Source organism: Lacerta agilis, chromosome 10 (genome assembly GCF_009819535.1).
Source record: "Lacerta agilis isolate rLacAgi1 chromosome 10, rLacAgi1.pri, whole genome shotgun sequence".
Taxonomy (NCBI): Eukaryota; Metazoa; Chordata; class Lepidosauria; order Squamata; family Lacertidae; genus Lacerta; species Lacerta agilis.
In genome coordinates this window covers 5,500,150-5,522,253 of record NC_046321.1, presented here as the reverse complement: position 1 = coordinate 5,522,253, position 22,104 = coordinate 5,500,150, and the positions used below count along the sequence as shown (strand labels likewise).

General features: G+C 43.0%; 1 protein-coding gene across 1 annotated transcript in view; it reads left to right on the top strand.

Moving 5' to 3' along the window:
• EXOC4 (exocyst complex component 4) overlaps window positions 1-22,104 on the top strand; it is a 360,306-nt gene that overhangs the window by 30,899 nt on the left and 307,303 nt on the right. The window contains 2 exon segments of the mRNA XM_033162287.1: window positions 16,712-16,896; window positions 18,381-18,484. Of these exon segments, the coding sequence (XP_033018178.1) occupies window positions 16,712-16,896; window positions 18,381-18,484 (289 nt within the window).

Here is a 22,104-nt window from a genome sequence, read left to right as displayed (position 1 = left end):
TGTGCCCACTTGGCTACTTTGATCTGCATAATTGGCACTGCTACATGTGCCACATAATAACAGCATTTGTAAGAACTCAATTGTTTAGTTACACTTTGGAACTCCCTGCCTATTCAGATCAAGCAGGCTTCTTCACTATACTCTTTCTGGCATCTGCTGAAAACATTCTTGTTTAGACAAGCCTACCCAGATGCTTAGAAAGTTGAGGTAATTTTTAGCATGTTGACTTTTGTATGTTTTACAGTGTGGTTGTGATTCCTCCCCCCCCCCAAAAGTTTATTGTTTTATCTTTTGGTAAATTCCATCAAGGCTTTTTTATAATCAGGTAGTGAATAAATTTTATGAAATTAAAAAAATAAATAGTTCAGTCAGTAGAGCATGAGGCTCTTAATCTCAGGGCCGTGGGTTCGAATTCCACGTTGGGCAAAAGACACCTGAATTGCAGGGGTTGGACTAGATGGCCCTTGTGGTTCCAATTCCACAGTTCTATGATTCTATGAAAAGTGAGGCAGACTTCAGATTGGTTTATCTCTTGGTGCTATTGTGGACTGACTTCAAATTGAACCCTTCTCTGATTTGTGGAAATGCACTTGCTCTCTACTGACTCAGCAGTGTAGGCTTGCAACCCCTTCTTTCTGATAGCACAGATACCGGTAATTTTTGCTGTATCAGTGTGTTAAATGCCTCTAGAGTGGAGCTCCTTGGCGTCAGCCTTCTTTAGCCTGCCTCTGTCTCCACATCAGAAAGATGCAGTAATTGTGCTCTAGCTGTTGGGTAGTTCCATTCTCTTTCATTGTATGATCTGAGTAGTGTATAAAATAATTATTAAACTGTCAGGAATGCATAGTGTTTCTTGTCCTTCGTCCTCAAGGTAAACAGCTGTTGGCTTATCAAAAGCCTAAAGTGATCCAACAAAGACACTGATATCTCATGTGTTGAATTGGGATTGCTGATAAATATTGTTGCCTGTAGCTCGGTGATATGTGCAGTCTAAATTAGACCTTTGCAGTCATTGTGTGGGCTTGATGCAAGCGCATTAATGGCATAATTTCTGGTTGCTGCATCACATTTCTGCAGTCTGTTCTTTGTATTCCACTCACATTAATTGAAGTAATTTTGCCACTGAAGCGTGTTTCCAACCTCTGCATTTAAATTGAAATTTTAATTCCCTTATTGTTTGGCAAAGACGTCTGAAGATGGCTTGTTACAGGTTTCATTATCACTCAAAACACTCCAGCTGGTTCTAATGTACAATGATTAATTCTGGAAAGACTTATTAATGTAAGAAAGGCAACCTTTTCCCAGAAGCAGGAGCATAGCAGCAAAGGTATTTTGGTGACGGCTGGTGTTTATATGAAGCTAGATGAAGAAAAATATGTGTTTGCTGCTGGCTTGTGATCTTTGCAGATTATCTGGGTAAAGTTCTGTACATTTATAAATGAATGGACCCAGCAAAAATAATTTTGGAATTTTGAATGTCCTGCAGTTAGGCTGGAAAATAAATCCTGAAGGACAAACTTGCTAACTATGAAACGTCATGTTATGCTGGCGTGCGGGGACAGGGACTCCATCTTTTATTACTGGTACCTCAAGGAGGAGCAGAAATTAATGTTAGGTTCCTGGTGAGTTGGATGTGAATGGGGAGGCTGGAATTAGCTAGACCATCCTATTCCCACCTCCTTACTTATTTTGTGTGCCCTACTCTCTGTTTGCACCCAATGTTCATGTGTGAGTGTGCATTCTTCTGCATATTGCTTGCATGAATCATCTTGGGCTGTTGTATCTATAACGATTTATCCATAGTGCATTTCCTTCCTGTAACACCCTGTGGCCTGGGATGCATTGACAGGGGCCTGTCTCATTCAAGGCGTTGTGTTGGACTTTTTGTGCTGTATTTTGCCGCAGGGAAGCAAGAACAAAAAAGAATGCTTGCTCAGGGCATGACTCTCAGCAGACTTGGAAGAGAAGAAAATATAAAGGCAGCTGGGGGTGGGGGGGGGAGAGGGATTACTGAGTAGGAAGTAGTGCTTCTGAAATGGGTTTGGGAACTCTAGGGGAATAACAGATGGAATATGAATCAACAGTGTGATGCTTTGGATGAAAACTCAATCTTTTTTTCCAGTTGCATCAATAGAAGTGATTTTGTTTCCAAGCCAGTTTCTCACCCAACATCTTCACTCCATAGTCAGTATACACAATGAAGTACAGCAAGGGTAGTAAACGTAGTGCCCTCCAGATGTTGTTGGACTCCAGTTCCCAGCAGCCCCAGCAGCATGACCAATGGTAAGGATTTGTAGTCCCAACAATATCCAGAGAGCACCATGTTTGCTACCCCAGAGATACAGGGAAATGTGTCATGCTCATGCATATGCCCTACCCACTGTGTGCATAGCAACATGTATATCTCTGTATGCATATAACCAATGTGCATAATCTATATTTTGCAAAATTGGGGAGGGGAATGGATAGCATGGTTGTATGATATACCGCCGTGTATATAAAGTCTCGATAACTGGGTGGATAGGAGTAGGGACATCTAGGTGAGCTGGCTCCAGAACTTAGGAAGCTTTCATACTACTCCCTTTAACCCGGATGATATTTTCTTTGAAATCCTGTTTTGTGCAGCATAGTTGGAGAATGATAATTACTGATCTGAAAGGATTCCAAGAGCAGCCAAGGTGATTAAGGGGTCTGAATCTTGTGTGGAGTTGCTAATGTAATCAGGGCTATATATAAAAATAAAAGATTTGGTGCTACATTTACCCAAGAGAAGCTAGGTTTGATGAACTGTTAAAAACTAAGCAAGCCATCACATATTTTGCATAATTCTGCTGCTTTGGTTGAAGAGGGGCAAATAATCACTGCTGCGTTTGGTTTCTGAATGATTCTGGCTGGTTCTTCAGCCTTCCTGTGTTGACTGTCATTGTTGTGGCTTTTTTTGCATCTGTACAAATAGCACATAGCTCTTTATTTCTGCATCTGAAGGTGAATAATAGCATTCAGAGTTCCCCCCTGAGTTAGATGTTTGCTTCTTGGACCAAAGCCTGCATTGCTGCCACCTTCTGTTTCATTCTCAGAACTGAACAGGTGCAGCCATCAGTTTTCTATTGCTTTCGATTGGAATGTGTTCAGCCAAAGATAATTTGTTCAGAACGGGAGCCTTGTTTGCAGTCAAATTAGCTCATTTCCTATTGTTGTGCTGACACGGCAGCCCCTGAAGCATGGCAGATTTCCCCACTGCACCTTTTTGTTGCTATATCTGAACCTTGGCTTCAGAGCCTACTTTATTAAGCTGCAAGATATTTCTACCAGTTTGGGTCAAGCAGAGTCTATTTGCTTGGTGCTGTGAAAAAGAAATTGGAAAGCGGCTGGATTGTCCAGAAGCTTTCATCCATTCTTAATGGCAAAGGATTGTTTGTTTGGGCCTGGTGGGGTCAGAGACAAATGTGTTCAGGCAGTTCAGGTTCAGGAGCAGTCAGAGGATAATCAGTCCAGAAGAAATTGACATGATCTAAGATGGCCTGGTGGTCAGGTTCTAGAGCAGTCAGACAAGAGGGCAAGTCAACACAGAAGAGCTGCTCTGACTGTGGAGCCAAGCCTAATACTTTCTTTAGATAAGATTAGTGGGTCCCCTATTGGCTCCTCAAGTCACCTGAATCTGCTGGGAGGGAAGCCTCCCTTGCTGCCACTGTTAGAAAGATGCTGTGGAGCAGTAAGGCTCAGGCCAGCCATTCCTTCCCTCCATGAGCTGTGAATTGTGTCTCTTGACACTGAACTGGGGAATGGGTGCTAGGCCCCAATTTGACCCCTCCCTTGTTGAATGTGTTGGTTGTTCTGGCCAGAGTGATTGGAGTAGGATGATAGTACCTTGTTATCCCCCTTCATGGATCACTGCCTTGTCGTGGCGAAGGGGCTTGAATTACTCAGGCAAGCTATGGACAGGTCAAGATGGACAGGTCATAGCGGAGAGTTTGGACCAAACGTGATCCACCTGGAGAAGGAACTGGCAAGCCGCTCCAGTATCCCTGCCAAGAAAACTCCATGGACAAAGACAACAGGCATATAAAAGATATGACGCTGGAAGATGAGCCCCTCAGGTCGGAAGGCGTCCAACTTGCTACTGGGGAAGAGCGGAGGACAAGTACAAGTAGATCCAGAGCTGATGAAGCGGCTGGGCCAAAGCCGAAAGGACGCTCAGTTGCGGATATGCCTGGAAGCGAAAGGAAAGTCCAATGCTGTAAAGAAAAGTATTGCATAGGAACCTGGAATGTAAGAACCATGAACCTTGGTAAGCTGGATGTGGTAAAAAATGAGATGGCAAGAATAAACATTGACATCCTAGGCATCAGTGAACTAAAATGGACAGGAATGGGCGAATTCAGTTCGGATGACTATCATATCTACTACTGTGGGCAGGAATCCCGTAAAAGAAATGGAGTGGCCCTCATAGTCAACAAAAGAGTGGCGAAAGCTGTACTGGGATGCAACTTCAAAAATGATAGAATGATCTCGATACGAATCCAAGGCAGTCCTTTTAACATCACAGTAATCCAAGTTTATGCACCAACTACCAGTGCTGAAGAAACCGAAATTGATCAATTCTATGAAGACTTACAACACCTTATACAAATGACACCAAAGAAGGATGTTCTTCTCATTATAGGGGATTGGAATGCTAAAGTAGGAAGTCAAGAGATAAAAGGAACAACTGGCAAGTTTGGCCTTGGAGATCAAAATGAAGCAGGGCAAAGGCTAATAGAGTTCTGTCAAGAGAACAAGCTGGTCATCACAAACACTCTTTTCCAACAACACAAGAGACGACTCTACACATGGACATCACCAGATGGGCAACATCGAAATCAGATTGATTATATTCTCTGCAGCCAAAGATGGAGAAGCTCTATACACTCAGCAAAAACAAGACCTGGAGCTGACTGTGGCTCAGATCATCAGCTTCTTATAGCAAAATTCCAGCTTAAACTGAAGAAAGTAGGAAAAACCACTGGGCCAGTAAGATTCAATCTAAATCAAATTCCTTATGAATACACAGTTGAAGTGAAGAACAGGTTCAAGGATTTAGATTTGGTGGATAGAGTACCTGAAGAACTGTGGATGGAGGCTCGTAACATTATACAGGAGACAGCAACGAAAACCATCCCAATGAAAAAGAAATGCAAGAAAGCAAAGTGGCTGACCAATGAGGCCTTACAAATAGCGGGGGAGAGAAGACAAGCAAAATGCGAAGGAGATCGTGAAAGATACAGGAAATTGAATGCAGATTTCCAAAGAATAGCAAGGAGAGACAAGAGGGCCTTTCTAAACGAGCAATGCAAAGAAATAGAGGAAAATAACAGAATGGGAAAAACCAGAGATTTATTCAAGAAAATTGGAGATATGAAAGGAACATTTCGTACAAAGATTACCACAATTAAGGACAAAAGTGGAAAGGACCTAACAGAAGCAGAAGACATCAAGAAGAGGTGGCAAGAATACACAGAGGAATTATACCAGAAAGATATGGAGGTCTCATACACCCCAGGAAATGTGGTTGCTGACCTTGAGCCAGACATCCTGGAGAGTGAAGTCAAATGGGCCTTAGAAAGCCTTGCCAACAACAAGGCCAGTGGAAGTGATGATATTCCAGCTGAACTATTTAAAATTTTAAAAGAGGATGCTGTTAAGGTGCTGCACTCAATATGCCAGCAAGTCTGGAAAACTCAGCAGTGGCCAGAGGATTGGAGAAGATCAGTCTACATCCCAATCCCAAAGAAGGGCAGTGCCAAAGAATGCTCCAACTACCGCACAATTGCACTCATTTCACACGCTAGCAAGGTTATGCTTAAAATTCTACAAGGCAGGCTTAAGCAGTATGTGGACCGAGAACTCCCAGAAGTGCAAGCTGGATTTCGAAGGGGCAGAGGAACCAGAGACCAAATTGCAAACATGCGCTGGATTATGGAGAAAGCCAGAGAGTTCCAGAAAAACATCTACTTCTGCTTCATTGATTATGCAAAAGCATTTGACTGTGTCGACCACAGCAAACTATGGCAAGTTCTTAAAGAAATGGGAGTGCCGGATCACCTCATTTGCCTCCTGAGAAATCTCTATGTGGGACAAGAAGCTACAGTTAGAACTGGATATGGAACAACTGATTGGTTCAAAATTGGGAAAGGAGTACGACAAGGCTGTATATTGTCTCCCTGCTTATTTAACTTATATGCAGAATACATCATGCGAAAGGCTGGACTGGATGAATCCCCAACTGGAATTAAGATTGCCGGAAAAAATATCAACAACCTCAGATATGCTGATGATACTACCTTGATGGCAGAAAGTGAGGAAGAATTGAAGAACCTTTTAATGAGGGTGAAAGAAGAGAGCGCAAAATATGGTCTGAAGCTCAACATCAAAAAAACTAAGATCATGGCCACTGGTCCCATCACCTCCTGGCAAATAGAAGGGGAAGAAATGGAGGCAGTGAGAGATTTCACTTTCTTGGGTTCCATGATCACTGCAGATGGTGACAGCAGTCACGAAATCAGAAGACGCCTGCTTCTTGGGAGAAAAGCAATGACAACCCTAGACAGCATCTTAAAAAGCAAAGACATCACCTTGCCGACAAAAGTCCGTATAGTTAAAGCTATGGTTTTCCCAGTAGTAATGTACGGAAGTGAGAGCTGGACCATAAAGAAGGCTGATCGCCGTAGAATTGATGCTTTTGAATTATGGTGCTGGAGGAGACTCTTGAGAGTCCCGTGGACTGCAAGAAGATCAAACCTATCCATTCTCAAAGAAATCAGCCCTGAGTACTCACTAGAAGGACAGATCCTGAAGTTGAGGCTCCAGTACTTTGGCCACCTCATGAGAAGAGAAGAATCCCTAGAAAAGACCCTGATGTTGGGAAAGATGGAGGGCACAAGGAGAAGGGGACGACAGAGGATGAGATGGTTGGACAGTGTTCTTGAAGCTACTAACATGAGTTTGGCCAAACTGCGAGAGGCAGTGAAGGATAGGCGTGCCTGGCGTACTCTGGTCCATGGGGTCACGAAGAGTCGGACACGACTGAACGACTGAACAACAAACAACAACAACCTTGTTATCCTCAAGGTCCCTTATTGTCCCCCATGGGCGCACACATGTGGGCAGACAAGGTGTATAGGTGCATAGAGACCCTCATCTGATCTGTGCTCTCCTCCTGTTTTCTGACTGCTGATTTTCTCCAGCATCTCCTACTCCCACCAACTTCCAACCATACTCCTCTCCTCACATTCCAAACTTCCCAATGACGAGGTGCAACATGAGATGAACCCTGTTTAACTGAGCAATCAGCACGGTTCCTTTTTGTGTGCTGTTGTGTGCTTAAAGACATAGGACATAGCCACTGCCACCTCCCACCTTCCTGCAATGAAAATAATGAGTGGCATTTCTTTTAGCTATTTGAAAAGAGATTGTAACGGATCTTAACAAGCACAGTGTGAGAGATAAATGTAGTTGAAATAATAACCTGGGAGTGGACCTTCAACTCCTCTGCCTCTGCTGCTGTTTTAATGCAATCGCCTCTTTACATAGGTTTCCTCAGTTTCCCCCATATGCTGAATGGGGATAGTTCTTAATGAGACACTCTAAATGTTCAAATAACGAACAGCCAGCAACACTTTATGGGCATGTATATCTTTAAAGTGCTCAGCATTATACTCAGCCAGATTTTTCATTATTGCTTCTAATCCCATTTTCTGATCCTGTTCAAGTTTTGTTTTGTTAATTTCATCACCGAGATGTAAAGATATTTTGAAAGCAGGAGCGCACAAGCAGAGAGAGGATTTCTTTCCCTTTGTAACATCTTATCGCCTTTTCTTCCTTTAATATACTTATCAATAACTTCATCTCTTTCCTTTTAATCTTGTAAATTCCATTATCTGAGGCATTTTGTTGCATTAAACCATTAGTGCCTCCCATTGCCTCATTTGCATTGACACGTGCTTGACCTCGGCCCCTCTCCTCTTTTCGTTAATGCATCAACAAGCACTGATATCTCTCTGGAGCATTATCATTTGGCTGTTAGCTCAACTAATAACAACCATTCATTTAAGCTGATGGAGGTTTATTAAATAAAAATGGGCCGTAATGAAGGTGGTGGAGGAGCAATAGCTAGCATCCTCATTTTTTATGGTGAGGGCTTTCAGTCTCTCCATAAAGTGTTCTAGGTTTGGTGGAGGTGTCTTGGCATTCAAAGGCAGGTGTTATTGGCGTCTGGGACAAGATCAAGATTTATTAACTTGTCACAGGGCTACTCCCCCCAGCAGCAATCTTGCATCTAGTTCTTCCTGTGAGGTTTTATAAGGAAAATGTGTTAGAAGCCACCATGGAGAGAGGGGCAGAAAAAAGTTGTGCTGTTACAACCCTGGGGCCAGGCTTCCTTTCTTCAAGGGTTGAAGCTAGACATATGAAGTGGGAGAAGGGATTTTTTTCCGGGGCAGCCACAGGAATACAAAACCAACCAGAAGAGGAGTCCATGGTGTTAGTATCTCTCCAGCTTGAGGACTTTGCATTACTTTCCTCTGACTCAGAGGACTCCACCTCAGAAGTTCTAATGGAATCATGATCTCCCTTGCTCTGTCAGCTGACAACTGCTGAAGTGGCCTCGACCCCTTTAAATGAAGAGGCTGGTCATACCAAAGGCAGAACTTTGGATATAGCAAAAGCCCCTCTCTTGTCACCCCCTGCCACAGACCTAGAATCGTGCGGGGGGGGGGGAGGCTTGCTCTGGCATAGTGCGGCTGGGGTACTCCTGACTCACGTGGAGATCCGCTGGATCCTAAACCTCATCTCAGGGGATCTTACCTTAGGATTGTGCCACAGCTATTCTTCAGACCAATATGAAAAAACGTTGTGCGATGTTTTCTAAATGTGGATCATTCAGAAGCTAGCTTCCTCTGGCTGTTTTTGTATTCCAGATGCTGGAGAGGATTGGCTATCATAGCACTGAAGCTTTCCTAACAGACTGGATGGTTCATCACTGCTGATTACTTGCATTTTAGTTGAGCTGGAAGATGTCAGATTGCTAGCCAGCATCATCCATAAGAATTTTTTTTTAATGAAAAGCCACCTTCTGCCACAGGGACTTCTGAGAGATTTTATTATGAAGTTAATTTGTTAAGGCTTCTGTTATGAGACATCTTCACATTTGTAACTACTTCAATTTCTCCTAGACTGCAGCCGAAAAAGAACATTTTCTAGAACTCTGATATTATTTTGATTGTTTCTCAAGCTCTGATTTACGGGCTTATAATTTAGTCCCTTGTAAACTAATGAAACTCTTACAAAGGGACAGGAAATGCTCATGATCTTGGGGATAATGGAGCAACAAAGAACAAAATTCTGTCAGAGAAACTAGATTGCATTTCTAAATGTAAAGTTGCACAGTTTTTATAACCCCCAGAGGGACCAGGAGAAATAGTAAGAGTTGGATTAAAAACATGTATAGAATCGCAGTTGGAAGGAGGATTCTGTGGGTCATCTATTCCAGCCCCCTTCCATAAAACAGGGTCACCCCACCCCAATGTACTGCAGATAACGGTAGTTTCTTGTGCAAACGCCTGGTTTTAATCTCTTCTTACAGAAAGGAATAATTTATCATTAGATGAGCAAATATTCCATTACCTCATCACCCTAATGGGGCATTATGTTTTCTTCCAGTGCTGATCTACTCTTATGCCAATGAAGAAATTCCTAAAGTTTAGCACATTTCCAGATGTGTATTTTTGTGTGCAGTGTCTTTTCGGCTATTCTTCCTTCCCGCTTTCCCCCTCTCAACTTCATGCTATAGTTACAAAATTCCCTTATGCCTGCTCTTCTCTACGTAAACCATTCTCGCTGTTGGTGCATTCCCACTGCATTCCTGTCCCATTGCCTTTCATGCTCACTTGTTAAGCTTCTGCACAGTTCACGAAAATGGTATGACACATGAGCAATTAAGCCAATGGTTAGGATAATCTTACTTCAATCTGGTAAAGCCAGAGCTCTTATAGTCAACTGCTGAAGTCTGTGTTTACTTCATTTCGACAACCTCTTGTGATGAATTTATTATTTATGAATGTTTTATATGTACTGATTTATCTGATAGTTATGTGTTTCTCTGTAAGGGGCAAGGGATTGGCCAGCTGGCTGTCTTTTCATTTGTGCGCCTAACTTTGATACAGTCATACCTCGGGTTACATGTGCTTCGGGTTGCATTTTTTCGGGTTCCGAACGCGGCAAACCCGGAAGTGTTTACTTCCGTGTTTCACCCAGCGAGCATGCGCAGAAGCGTTCTGTGCAGTTTGCACATGTGCAGAAGCATTCTGTGCAGTTTGTGCGTGCACGGAAGCGCTCTGTGCAGTTTGCACATGCACAGAAGCGCAATATCGTGCTTTTGCGCATGCGTGATATCGCCTCTCAGGTTACGGACTTTTTGGGGTGCGAACAGCATCCCAGAATGGATCAGGTCCGTAACCCGAGGTACCACTGTATATCATTTATCAGTAGCTGTGGTAACCCTCTATCTGTCTACCTATCTATCTGTCTAATCTCCCAAGTTGCAAAACCAGCTTTTTTAACTTTAAAGCTATTGTTTGTTTGTTTTTATTCTACATTTATACTCCATCTTTCTTACATCTTGGAACTCAAGGTGGGCTCCCAACAAAGCGCTGAGGAGACCCAGACCTGCTTAGTTACAACAAGGTGATTGTGACATGTGTCCTTCCTGTGTTTTTCTTATCATCCCTTAAAATATATTAAAACAGACAATTTTTCCTTCTTTCTCAAGTTCCAGATTTGTAGTGGCAATACTGATTGTTCCATCTTTGGATTTCCGGATGCATGTCAGTTTATGGTGGCCAAACTCAAATATTTTTTTTTGAAGTCTTTATCTAATGCAAAAATACAGCTTTCCACTTGTTTCTCTATGGGACTTTCCGACATGGAGATTCATAGTAACAATGATGGTGCCTCTCTTCTGGGAAATATAGTTTATTTTATTTATGCTTTTCAAAATTTTAATACATACAATTTACAATTTTGTTTATTTATCCCATATCCCCTGACGGGGCGCCATCTTGTCTTCAGGATTATGGGGACCCGTCGCTGCAACACGGACATTCAATGTCACACACACCACGTGCAGGGGTGTGTGTGTGTGTGTGTGTGACAGTGCACGCCCACATTGCTGCGAGCAGGGACAGCAACTCCTCTTCCTCCTACTTTCCACAACCAGCAAGGCACCCTATTCCATGGGGAGGGGCTCGGCCTCAGAGGCAGAGAGACTCTGCCTCCGCATCTGAGCCCCACCCCCTATAAAAGAGTGCCTTGCTTGCTGGCTGCGGAGGACAGAGCTGAACTGCTGTCTTGGAGGCAGCGCTGTCGTCGCATGCCAGCTTTTTAATTGACCTTGTGATGTCACACTCACTATGTGCAGGCGTGTGTGTGTGATGGCGCACATCTTGGTTGCCACGGCGGCCACTCCTCTTCCTCTCTGCAGCTAGTGAGGCATCCTTTTCCATGGGGAGGGGCTTAGACTCGGATGCATGGAGACTCTGCCTCTGCATCTGAGCCTCCCCCCCCGAAAAGTGTGCCTCGCTGGCTGGCTGCGGACGATGGAGCTGAGCTGTTTCTCTCCCCACAAATACAGTTATTCAGAATAGAATATCAGTTTTTCTGTTGTATTTTATTTGAACTCTCAGAGGAATATTAGAAGACCAGGCTGGCTGATGGGGCATCACACATTATCTTCAGGGGTTGCTGAATGTACTAAGAGCATATACCCTGTTGCCACTTCTCAGGAGGCTGACAGTCTCCTGAGCAGTAACTAGTTTTGCAGGAGAACTACTTCAAAGAGGGTGTGGAAGGAAGCTGTGAGCACAGCCACAATTTTTTCATCCACAATTTATTCTGCACAATTTATTCTACTCCTCCTGCTTCTATGTTGGCAACTTGGGGAAGATAGCTGTATTTGATCCTAAGACCTCCAATGGCTGATTCATAATGTATTATGCCCATGCAAGCAAACATAACGATAAAGTAATATTTTTGCTAGAGCCGCATTGGCTCAGTCAAATCGCAGTTTTAGGTCTGGCCTGCTGCCAAAAGTTATGAGGATCTTGTCTGTTCTTCCTAACCTTCATGAATGTTTCAACTGCCATGTGTTCTGGAGCAAAGTAGTACTACTTGTTCAGTAGCGTGTGTTACTTTGATATCTCTCAGTAAAAATACTTGACCTGTGGGATGCACTTGTGGCATTAGGATTATTCATTTCGAAAACACTGGAAAAAATAATGACATTGACTCCATTTAATATTACTATATTGCACCTAAAACAAAGACTCCTTTGTTGAATTGTGGAAGGTAGTTTTTGCTAAGTTCTGCATATCTGTAACGTCCTTTTAACATTGACTTGCAATGGTTCTGGATTTTCAGGAGAGGAGGATTGTTAGGAAGACTGTCTTCCCCTAGATTTCGAGCTGTGGGAAATATTCTTCCTCTCCTCTTTCTTCTGGAGCGGGGATATATGACATCTCTAAAGCGGTTCAGCAGAAACAGTAATCTGAATGTGGTCTGTAAGATTGTTAGTACCTGCCAGTTGGGAACCGGAAATCTTAGCAGTCTTCTGTCTTAATTGCACTACCTTTTCACTTCACAGAAAAACCCACCCTCTATTTTCTACCTAGTATGGAATCTTTTCCACCCTTATTCATTGGATCTTCAAAGTAAAAGTGATTTCTTGTTGACCAACTGTAGCAATGTGGTGGCTAGTACCTTTCAAAATAATTGGATTGTGTTTGTTTATCTGTTGCCTAAGCAACAGGTTATACTGCACTTAAGGGTTATTTTTCTTTACTGGACCTTTCCTGCCTACCCACCTGCTCCTGCTCCCTTCTATCCATCCTAGTCTTTGCACCATTCCATTTGCTTATCTCTCATATCAAACTGATCTCTTGATGCACTCTGAATACTGTTCATGTCTTTTTTCTTGGATTCTCTGCACCTTGCCTTCATGGCATAAGATAACCTTCCCCAACCCCCGGCGCCCTCCAAATGTTTTGGGCTACAATCCCCAAAAGCCCAGCAGTAGTTGTAGTCTCAAACAACTGAAGGGCACCAGGCTGGGGAAGGCTAATGTCAATCTTTCCTGTTGACATTGTGCCCTTGGTTCTGGGTATATGCAGCAGCAGCAGCAGGAGGAGGAGGGAACACTTCCTGACGACACATGCTCTTGCTGCTAATCCTTGTACTTCCTTCCAGGGCTGAAAGTGTCTTATCTTGAGATTGGGAAGGCGAAGTTCAAGAAATGGAAACTCAGCATTCTGTAGACTTCTAACTCAGTGACTAGTTAAGCAAAATGTCCAGACATTCAGTGAAACAGCTGGACTACTGCCAAACAGAAGCATTCCCTTGACAGCTGATGCATGGCTTCACTGCTCCGGAACAGCCTGTGTCTCAACTAATTCACAGGATTAATAGAACAATGCACATTCTATTTGGTACTCTGGGTACAAGAATAGGGTACCCTGAGAGCAATCTTGATGGAATTTGGTCAATGTGTCTCCATGTTTGCACAGCAGATTACTCTCAGCCAACTGGCTCTTAACACTTGCCATTCTGTGCGAAGGGGAAAATACTTGTGTCCAGGACATTATTCTTTGGTCAAGAATCTGCTGCATTTGTTATCCCTACACCATTACAAGTGGGCATGTAACTGAATACATATGCCAAATGATTTTGCACTGGGGAGAGGCAATTAAATGTATGCACTGACAGTAATGGAAGATTATGCTCCATTCTGCCATCAGAGCTACTCTTGATTGCCCAAAGGTCAGTTCTGATAGAAGCTCCTATAATGTTAAATCCTGGTGTCCATCTGTGAACTTTGAAATACTATTCTAATATGGACACCTGCTGAGAAGGGTAAACGAGTTGAGCATGTGAATCCTTTGTCTAAGTTCTCAGGATAGGATAAATATCCAGATAAAATCTTTCAAGATATTTAGGACCAACTTCACATGGCTGCAGACCAGTTGGATATGTTGCACTGGACACTGAGGGAATCAGTAACTGAAGTGGCATGTTGAGCTGATTTTTTAATTTTGATAAACCCATAAATAAACACCCATGCCTTCATCATGTGATAATTGGGAATAACAGGGTTACAAGGCCATTTTATACCTTAAGACATTTGTGGAAATGTTGAGTGGATGTATTTCAGCAGCTCCAAAACAGCTATATTTAAAAGTGGATCTAAATTATTCCACTTCAGTGTGATGATCTGAGTTCCCGAAGTAGGCTTGGCTTCCTTTTCTGGCTATCCATGTTTTCTCAAGAGAATTGTTTTGCTTTAAACATAAGTGTCTTGGTAATGGGCAGTAATGAAGAATGAAATATGTGGCTCGGGGAATAAAGAATGTTTAAATGGGGTTTGCTGAAGTGTAGCTTTGATTCTTAAGAAGCCTTCTAAGCCTGTGTAACATTGCACCTTGACTGTTTACCTCGAGAATTCAATCACTTTAAAAGCGGCATTTCCAAGGCCATAACTCCCCAGCATGTGTCTCAACAAATATGAAGTGTCACATAGGCAATTTTTTAGAAAAAAGATGGCTGCGTTTTTCACCAAAGGGAGAAAATTAAAGCTCCATTGGCGTCTCCCCCGCCATATTTTAATACTACAGTAAATGATTGACACTTCTGTTGTTGTTGTTGTTTTTATCAAGGCTTGCCTGAGAGCTTTATGTTGATATAATAGTTTAGTTTTTGTGTATCGTCATTCTAAAGCAAGTGAAAAATGGGGCGTTGGCATTTAATAGCGCTTTTGATGGAGACCACAAGAGCCTCACCTGCCTTTTAAACTCTGATTTTCCATATCCTTTTTGATCCTCCAAATCAGGGCCACTAAGAACGAGTTCAGGCACTGTAGTAACCCATTCCCAGCCAGAATGTCCAAGAAGGCCATCCTGAGTGGGGAAGCTTTGCATTGGTATCTGTGGCCAAACAGAATGCTGGACTTAATGTCGTTGGAACCCTTAGTAAGCCCTTGTAGATCAGACTTCATAGGATGAAAGAGCCTCTGGCATCCTTGAACTCCTTGATGATGCTACAATTAATTAGTTTGAATAGGGCTTGAATCAGAATCTGTGTTACAGTAATGAATTATCTCTGAGCATGTGACGTTGCATCTGAGGATGCTCATATTTCCCTTCCAAATGAGTAAATCACAGCCAGCCCCAACACCTCTGAAATTAGTGAGCAAGAATTTTTGTCAAGAAGGTCACAGCTTAGAGGTAGACTTGACAGTTCTTTAAAAAAAGAAGAAATGAGTCTCTAGACAAGAGTCTACGTTTTGGTAAATGCTCCCAAATCCAGTTTTTGGTATCTGTCTCCATTATTGTCTTACCATTGATGCTCAGTGAACTTAAAACCTGTGTGTCAAAACAAAGCTCATTTCTCACACTAACGATGCCTTGGATTTTTAAATGAAATATTGTTTAACTTGCTTCAAGCTATTTATGCTCTCTGCTTACCTCTTGCGGTTCTTAAGATGTGAGCGCTGAATTCCTGCAAAACGAGATTTTCTTTTTTGTTGCCGGTCACCTTTGTTTTAATTGCTTCGTGATGAAGTATTTCCAGTGCTGCAGGGGAATCATGAACTGATAAAATTAAACAGAATTGCTGGAGCATTTGTCAGCCATTGGTTTTATTAAACCATGTCTCATAGAAGGGCACCTTAAACATTGTGTCAAATGTACATTTGTAGTGTAATTGTAGCCACTGGTTTGGCCCTTTTCTGCGCTTGAGATTTCTGTTTACTTCCAAGGCTATAGAAATTCCTATAGATTTCTACTTCTACAAGGTGTAGAAATTCCTATAGATTGTAGTTGGTGAGCAAATCTCTTTTGCATCTTGATGTCTTTGATTGCCATGCAGCAATGGCAAAAATAGATTTAGGGCAGGAGTGGCTAACCTGTGACTCTACAGGTGTTCTTGGACTGCCGTTCCCATCAGCTGCAGCCATCACAGCCAGTGATCAGGATGATAAGAGTTGTGATTCATTAACATCTGGCAGGCCACATGGAGCTGCTCTTTGTGTAGATGTTAAGAGCAAGCCTACAGTGTGGGAAGAACCTTTTGTTCTGGCAGCCTTGATCTCTACCTCCCCAACACAGGACCAACCATCTATCAATCATCTGAGTATAGTTTCGAGTTAGAGGAGGAGATCCAGGTTTAAGTCCTGTTGCTTTGGCTGTGTGCCATTTCTTGGTGGGGCAGGCTTAACCATTGTAGAATTGCATTCATCAGTTGGTGTCACCCAGTGATGACAGTTGATTGGCAGGTGGGAAAATGGCCTTATGGGCCATCTTGGACCCCCATGGGGGTCCAAGATTATATTGCAGGCTGGTGGTTCCCCAACCCTGTTTTACCATGACAAGCAAATAAATATATTGTCAAAATGCACTTTCCCATCAAAACTTGACTTAACTCCTTGCTGCTTACTGAAATTAAGGCTTAGTATCTGTACTTGAACATCCATTTCTTGCTCCTTGGGACAGAGTCCTTCATTTTTGCTTGTTTCTCTTTAAAATATAATAATTGATGTTGGCATAATAATTTGACCAAAGGAGAAACTTGGAACACTGGGTACTGAGAATTCAGAGTAGTGGTTAAAATATATCATGGATTCTCTTCACAGGTTTCAGCAGTGGATTCCCTGGAGGGACCCCTCCTTCAGGTGGAGGGACTTAGCGATCTGAGACTGGAGCTTCACAGTAAGAAGATGAATATGCACTTGGTGCTAATAGACGAACTGCACCGCCATCTTTACATTAAATCCACCAATAGGGTTGGACAACGGAACAAAGAAAAATGGCAAAAAAGGTTAGTCCGTTCTGATGCAGTAGAGAAGGCTTTGTTCTTGTGATGAGCAGGAGGTTGTTTGGGAAAGAGCTGTCTAGACTAAGTCAAACATGAATAAATATTCAGTTGCTCAGAGAGAAACATGAGCTTGCTGCAGCTTTCAAGAGGCAATGTAGAAAAGCATTTTTATGGCTAGCCAAGTGCTCTAGGACAATTTTAAGATATTTGAAGGTAATTTAATACCAAACTGGCACACTGGTCCATCTTGCCTAGTCCTCTCTATGAAAACCAGCAGAGGACTTCCAGGGTCTGGGGCAAACTTATTTTCTCATCCTTCTATTTGAGATGTCAGGGAATGAAGCTGGGACCTTATGATTGACTGGTTATTTAATTTCTACACCTCTTAATATATTAAGAATATAAGAGGTGACAGAAAACTGAAGAAACAACAGACAGCTTAAACAAAATATTACAAAAATACAGTTGCATATAAAAATACACATTAATACAAAGTTACTAATATATGTATAAATCAACATCAATTCATTTTCCTCCTGACACACTCTCCCTCTCAGCCTCTGGGTTCTCACCCAGGGTCCATCAAACTCTCAGCTCACCCACAAAAGTCTCACAATGAGAAGAGATCATGGAAACAGTATACATCACCCTAGTCTCTCACTCTAGACTTGCTTTTTATGGGCTGGCTCAAGGTGGGTGGTACTGCCTCAGGTTCCCCACAGCTGTGTTCCATTCAGCTGCACTCTCCACACCCAGTTCCAGGTACAGCAGGTTTGATGAGTTTCCCAGGGGATCCAAAGGATGGGAAGAGGGGCCCTCTCCACTCACAGTTCTTTCTTCACCCTCTGTCCTCTCCTCCTCCTCCTCCAGCTGCTTTGCCACTGAGCCTTTTCTCTTTACTGTTTGAGTATCTATCCTATGATTGTAAGAACATAAGAAGAGCCTGCTGGATCAGCTATCTAGTCCAGCATCTTGTTCTCACAGTGATCAGCCAGATGCCTGTGGGAAGCCTGCAAAGTAGCTTTCTGCCAATCTGGAATTCTCAGCAACTGGTATTCAAATTCATAATGCCTCTGGCCATGGTGGTAGAACAATAGCCACTGTGACTAGTAGCTGTTGATAGCCTTGTTAATAAAGACAATGCAGAATTTGACAATTTTCCCTGAAATAAAGCTTCAAAGTGAGAGCCCTCCTTCATATTTTCCTGGTCATGGGATTGAGAGGGGAGACAGAAAAATGGCACTCTGTAGATTCTGGTGTCTGAAATACAGTATCTGCTTCATGTCACCTGATGGTAAGACCAGTTCTGGTCATAGAGCTTTGTACCTGAATTGGGCACTTTTACTTTTGATTCCACCATGAGTGGGGAGCGTCCATGGGGGAAGGATCTGGTTTGTGAAGAGCAGTTGTCTTTCCATTTGCACCTCCACTTGTTGACTATGTCTGCTTCAGGAGTTATTTCAAGTTTCATTTTTCTCTGCCTACAGTTTGCTTGTGAAGGATGCCTCCCCTCTGCTTGATGTGACTAGCCTGTCTACTCCTCGCAAGTATCTTGACTCCTCCCAGTTCAGCACTTCTGGAAGCTCCAGTGGTGAGTGGCAAAATAATAAAAGACGTTTCCATATGCCTTTTCCGTTAAGTATGTGTGTGGTTTTATCCAACCACATTGATAAATTTTGGAGATGGTTGAGGTAATTGTGAATATCAGGCCCGGAGATGACCCAAGCTGTAGTAAGGGGGTTGTGATAACAGTTTTCTAATCTCATGTGTTTGCTTACAGTCACTTTCAGTTGTGCTTCCAAGGCTGTCCCCAGTGCAGGCATATAACAGGAGCAGCTACATATTAGGTGCAAATGCTACAACCCTAACCCATTGTTGTTTGTAAAAAACCCTTTTTTTGGAACAAGAAGAGTTTGGATTTGATATCCCGCTTTATCACTACCCTAAGGAGCCTCAAAGCGGCTAACATTCTCCTTTCCCTTCCTCCCCCACAACAAACACTCTGTGAGGTGAGTGGGGCTGAGAGACTTCAGAGAAGTGTGACTAGCCCAAGGTCACCCAGCAGCTGCATGTGGAGGAGTGGAGACGCGAACCCGGTTCCCCAGATTATGAGTCTGCCGCTCCTAACCACTACACCACTCTGGAAGGGGTGTGTGAGATGGAGAACGAGTAGTGGAGAGGGGGAAATGAACAGAACCTTAGTTTAAATTGTGGAATTCATAATTTCTGAGTAGAACATGTGTGTGTGTTCCCAGTTTGCATCTGTTTTGGAGATGTTTTAAAGATGCTATTGTTTTATCATTTCTTTTTTTGCCACACTGGACTCCTTTGGGAGGAAGGGTGTGATATAAATGTAATAAACAAATAACTAAATAACAGTGGAGCACACTGCCACATCCTAATTATTTTGTTGGTCCCTTTCTACACCTTTTCCAGTCCCACAGTACACTTCCCCCCGCCCAGTGGGATGAGCAACACTGTATGCAGTATAGCAGATGTGGATTCAGCATTGTATAGCATAGCATTGTAGTTTTACTTAAGTCATGATAATACTGGCTGGCTCATTTTCAATCAATTTCCTAATAATCCCTTACATGGATTTTGCCTTTTTTTCTTCGCCACTTCACATTGATTTGATGTGTTCAGTGAGCTATATATAATCTCTCTATATAGATTACTGCAATGTGTTATACGTAGGGCTGCCTTTGAAGACGGTTCAGAAACTTCAGCAGGTGCAGAATTTGTCAGGCAGATGGCTAACCAGGGCAAGATGGTTTGAGCATATTACACTGATCTTGGCCCTACTGCGCTGGCTGTCAATTAGTTTCTGGTTCCAGTTCAAAGTGCTGGTTTTGAGCTATAAGGCCTTAAACAGCTCAGGACCCCAATACCTCAAGGACCACCTCTCCCCATATGAACTGACCTGGACCCTTCAATCATCATCTGAGGCCCTTCTTTGTGTGCCTCCTCCACAAGAGGTTTGGAGGGTGACAACACGAGAATGGGCCTTTTCTTTGGTGGCTCCTCATTTGTGGAATGCTCTCCCCAAGGAGGTTCACCTGGTGCCTTCATTATGTATCTTTAGGTGCCAGGCAAAATTGTTTCTCTGTAACCAGGACCCAGGTGGCGCTGTGGGTTAAACCACAGAGTCTAGGGCTTGCTGATCAGAAGGTCGGCGGTTCGAATCCCTGCCACGGGGTGAGCTCCCATTGCTCGGTCCCAGCTCCTACCCACCTACCCAGTTCGAAAGCATGTCAAAGTGCAAGTAGATAAATAGGGACCGCTCCAGTGGGAAGGTAAACGGCATTTCTCTGCGCTGCTCTGGTTCGCCAGAAGCGGCTTTGTCATGCTGGCCACATGACCCGGAAGCTGTCTGCGGACAAACGCCAGCTCCCTCGGCCTATAGAGCGAGATGAGTGCCGCAACCCCAGAGACGGACACGACTGGACCTGATGGTCAGGGGTCCCTTTACCTTTAGCTTTACCTAGGCCAGGCATAGGGAACCTTCGGCTCTCCAGATGTTTTGGACTACAATTCCCATCATCCCTGACCACTGGTCCTGTTAGCTAGGGATCATGGGAGTTGTAGGCCAAAACATCTGGAGAGCCGAAGGTTCCCTATGCCTGACCTAGGCCTTGGGGTGATTATTATTCTACAACCCTTTATATTTGTTTGTTTTTGTTTTATTATGCCTTTTGTCTTCTCAGTTTGTATATGTTGTGGACCACCCTGTGATCTTCAGATGAAGGGTGGTATACAAATTTAATTAATATCAACAACAGTAATCACAGCCCTAAGATATCTTTCTTGATTAATCACTACCACTTCTGACCCCATCAATCTCTGTGTGTGAAATTTAGGGTTTTTGCCCCATTGAATTTCCTTCTCCATTTTGCTATTTTGCCTAAGGTAAATATTATGGAGCTGATTCCATGATTCAAATTTTTTGAGAGATTGTCCTTGCATATGATTGGGCAGAGTACTGTTTAGAAGTGTGAAAAGACAAGAAATTATTGAGAGTCTTTACAGTGCTCCTTCTCCTACCTAGTTGCTTATTAGCGATGCAAATTGGTGCAAGGGAAAGTTCAGCAATGGGAATTCTGCTGGAGGTGGAGTTTCATGAACTCTCAAAGTAGCCTAGTGGGGCCCCATGAAACTCTGTCCTTTGAGATAAAAAGATGCAGTAGAAGCAGGGCATAATACAGAGAAGCATACATTATGCAGAGTGTGGCATAAAATTTTACTACCTGCTCGTAAAAAGCAGGCAGCTAGTGAAATACACTCTGATAAATAGTAGCAAAATTTGATCACTCACATGACCATAAAAAAACAAAACCCAAGAGGGTGTTCCTTATCTGATATATTCTATGATTTGGGCAGTGGGATGGGACTCGAGTGGTTTAATGCTGCCTTGCCCAAATGGTGCATCATACAGATTAGTCTGACATCGAATTAGAAAGTTCGTTTTTATGGGATGAATCATTGACTTGGGAAAGGACTTAGAGAAATCATTAGTTAGAGGGTGATTAATCTGCAGAGGTCAATGCTTTCAATTCCTAGGGTGTTAAAATTCTTTGTAAACACCTCTTGGTTCAGGTTTGTTTTGTTTATGCTTTGAAGTGGTGAAAACTGTTATTTTTTTTCCCTGAAACAACTTGTATTGAAGCAGGAATATGCATGCACGGCCCAGAGGATTTTTCTAAATTCTGGAGTGCCATTAAACCCCTGGTGCGCCCTACATATCTGTCTAGGTTGGTAAATTTTGGCAGGTGGGATGAGAAAAGAGGCAAGGGAATATCAGGTGGCAGAAAAGTTTTGAATAGGTGCCCCTTTTCCTAACATGGAAATGCAGCAGTGGCAACAAAGTTTGGCAGTTTTATTTCTGGCTGTTGTGCATCTATTAAAAGATATAGGAGTCCTTCCAGGAAATAGTTGTGTCACCACCCTCCATTTATCAGAAAAGGATAATATGTATTTTAAATAAAATAAAATGAGCACATACCCCCCAAACATAAAATAATGTTATAGGAGAAAAAGGAAAAGATGTTGGGCTCAGGCCACTTTGCTGTTTCTACTCTCTGGGTAGTCATGTGGCGAGGGGCTGGCCTGGTCTGCAGGGCCCTGGACATTGGTCCTGAGGTCTAGACTGCCCCGGGCACATAATAACCACTGAGATCCAGCACCGAGGGCCTTCTGGCGGTTCCCTCATTA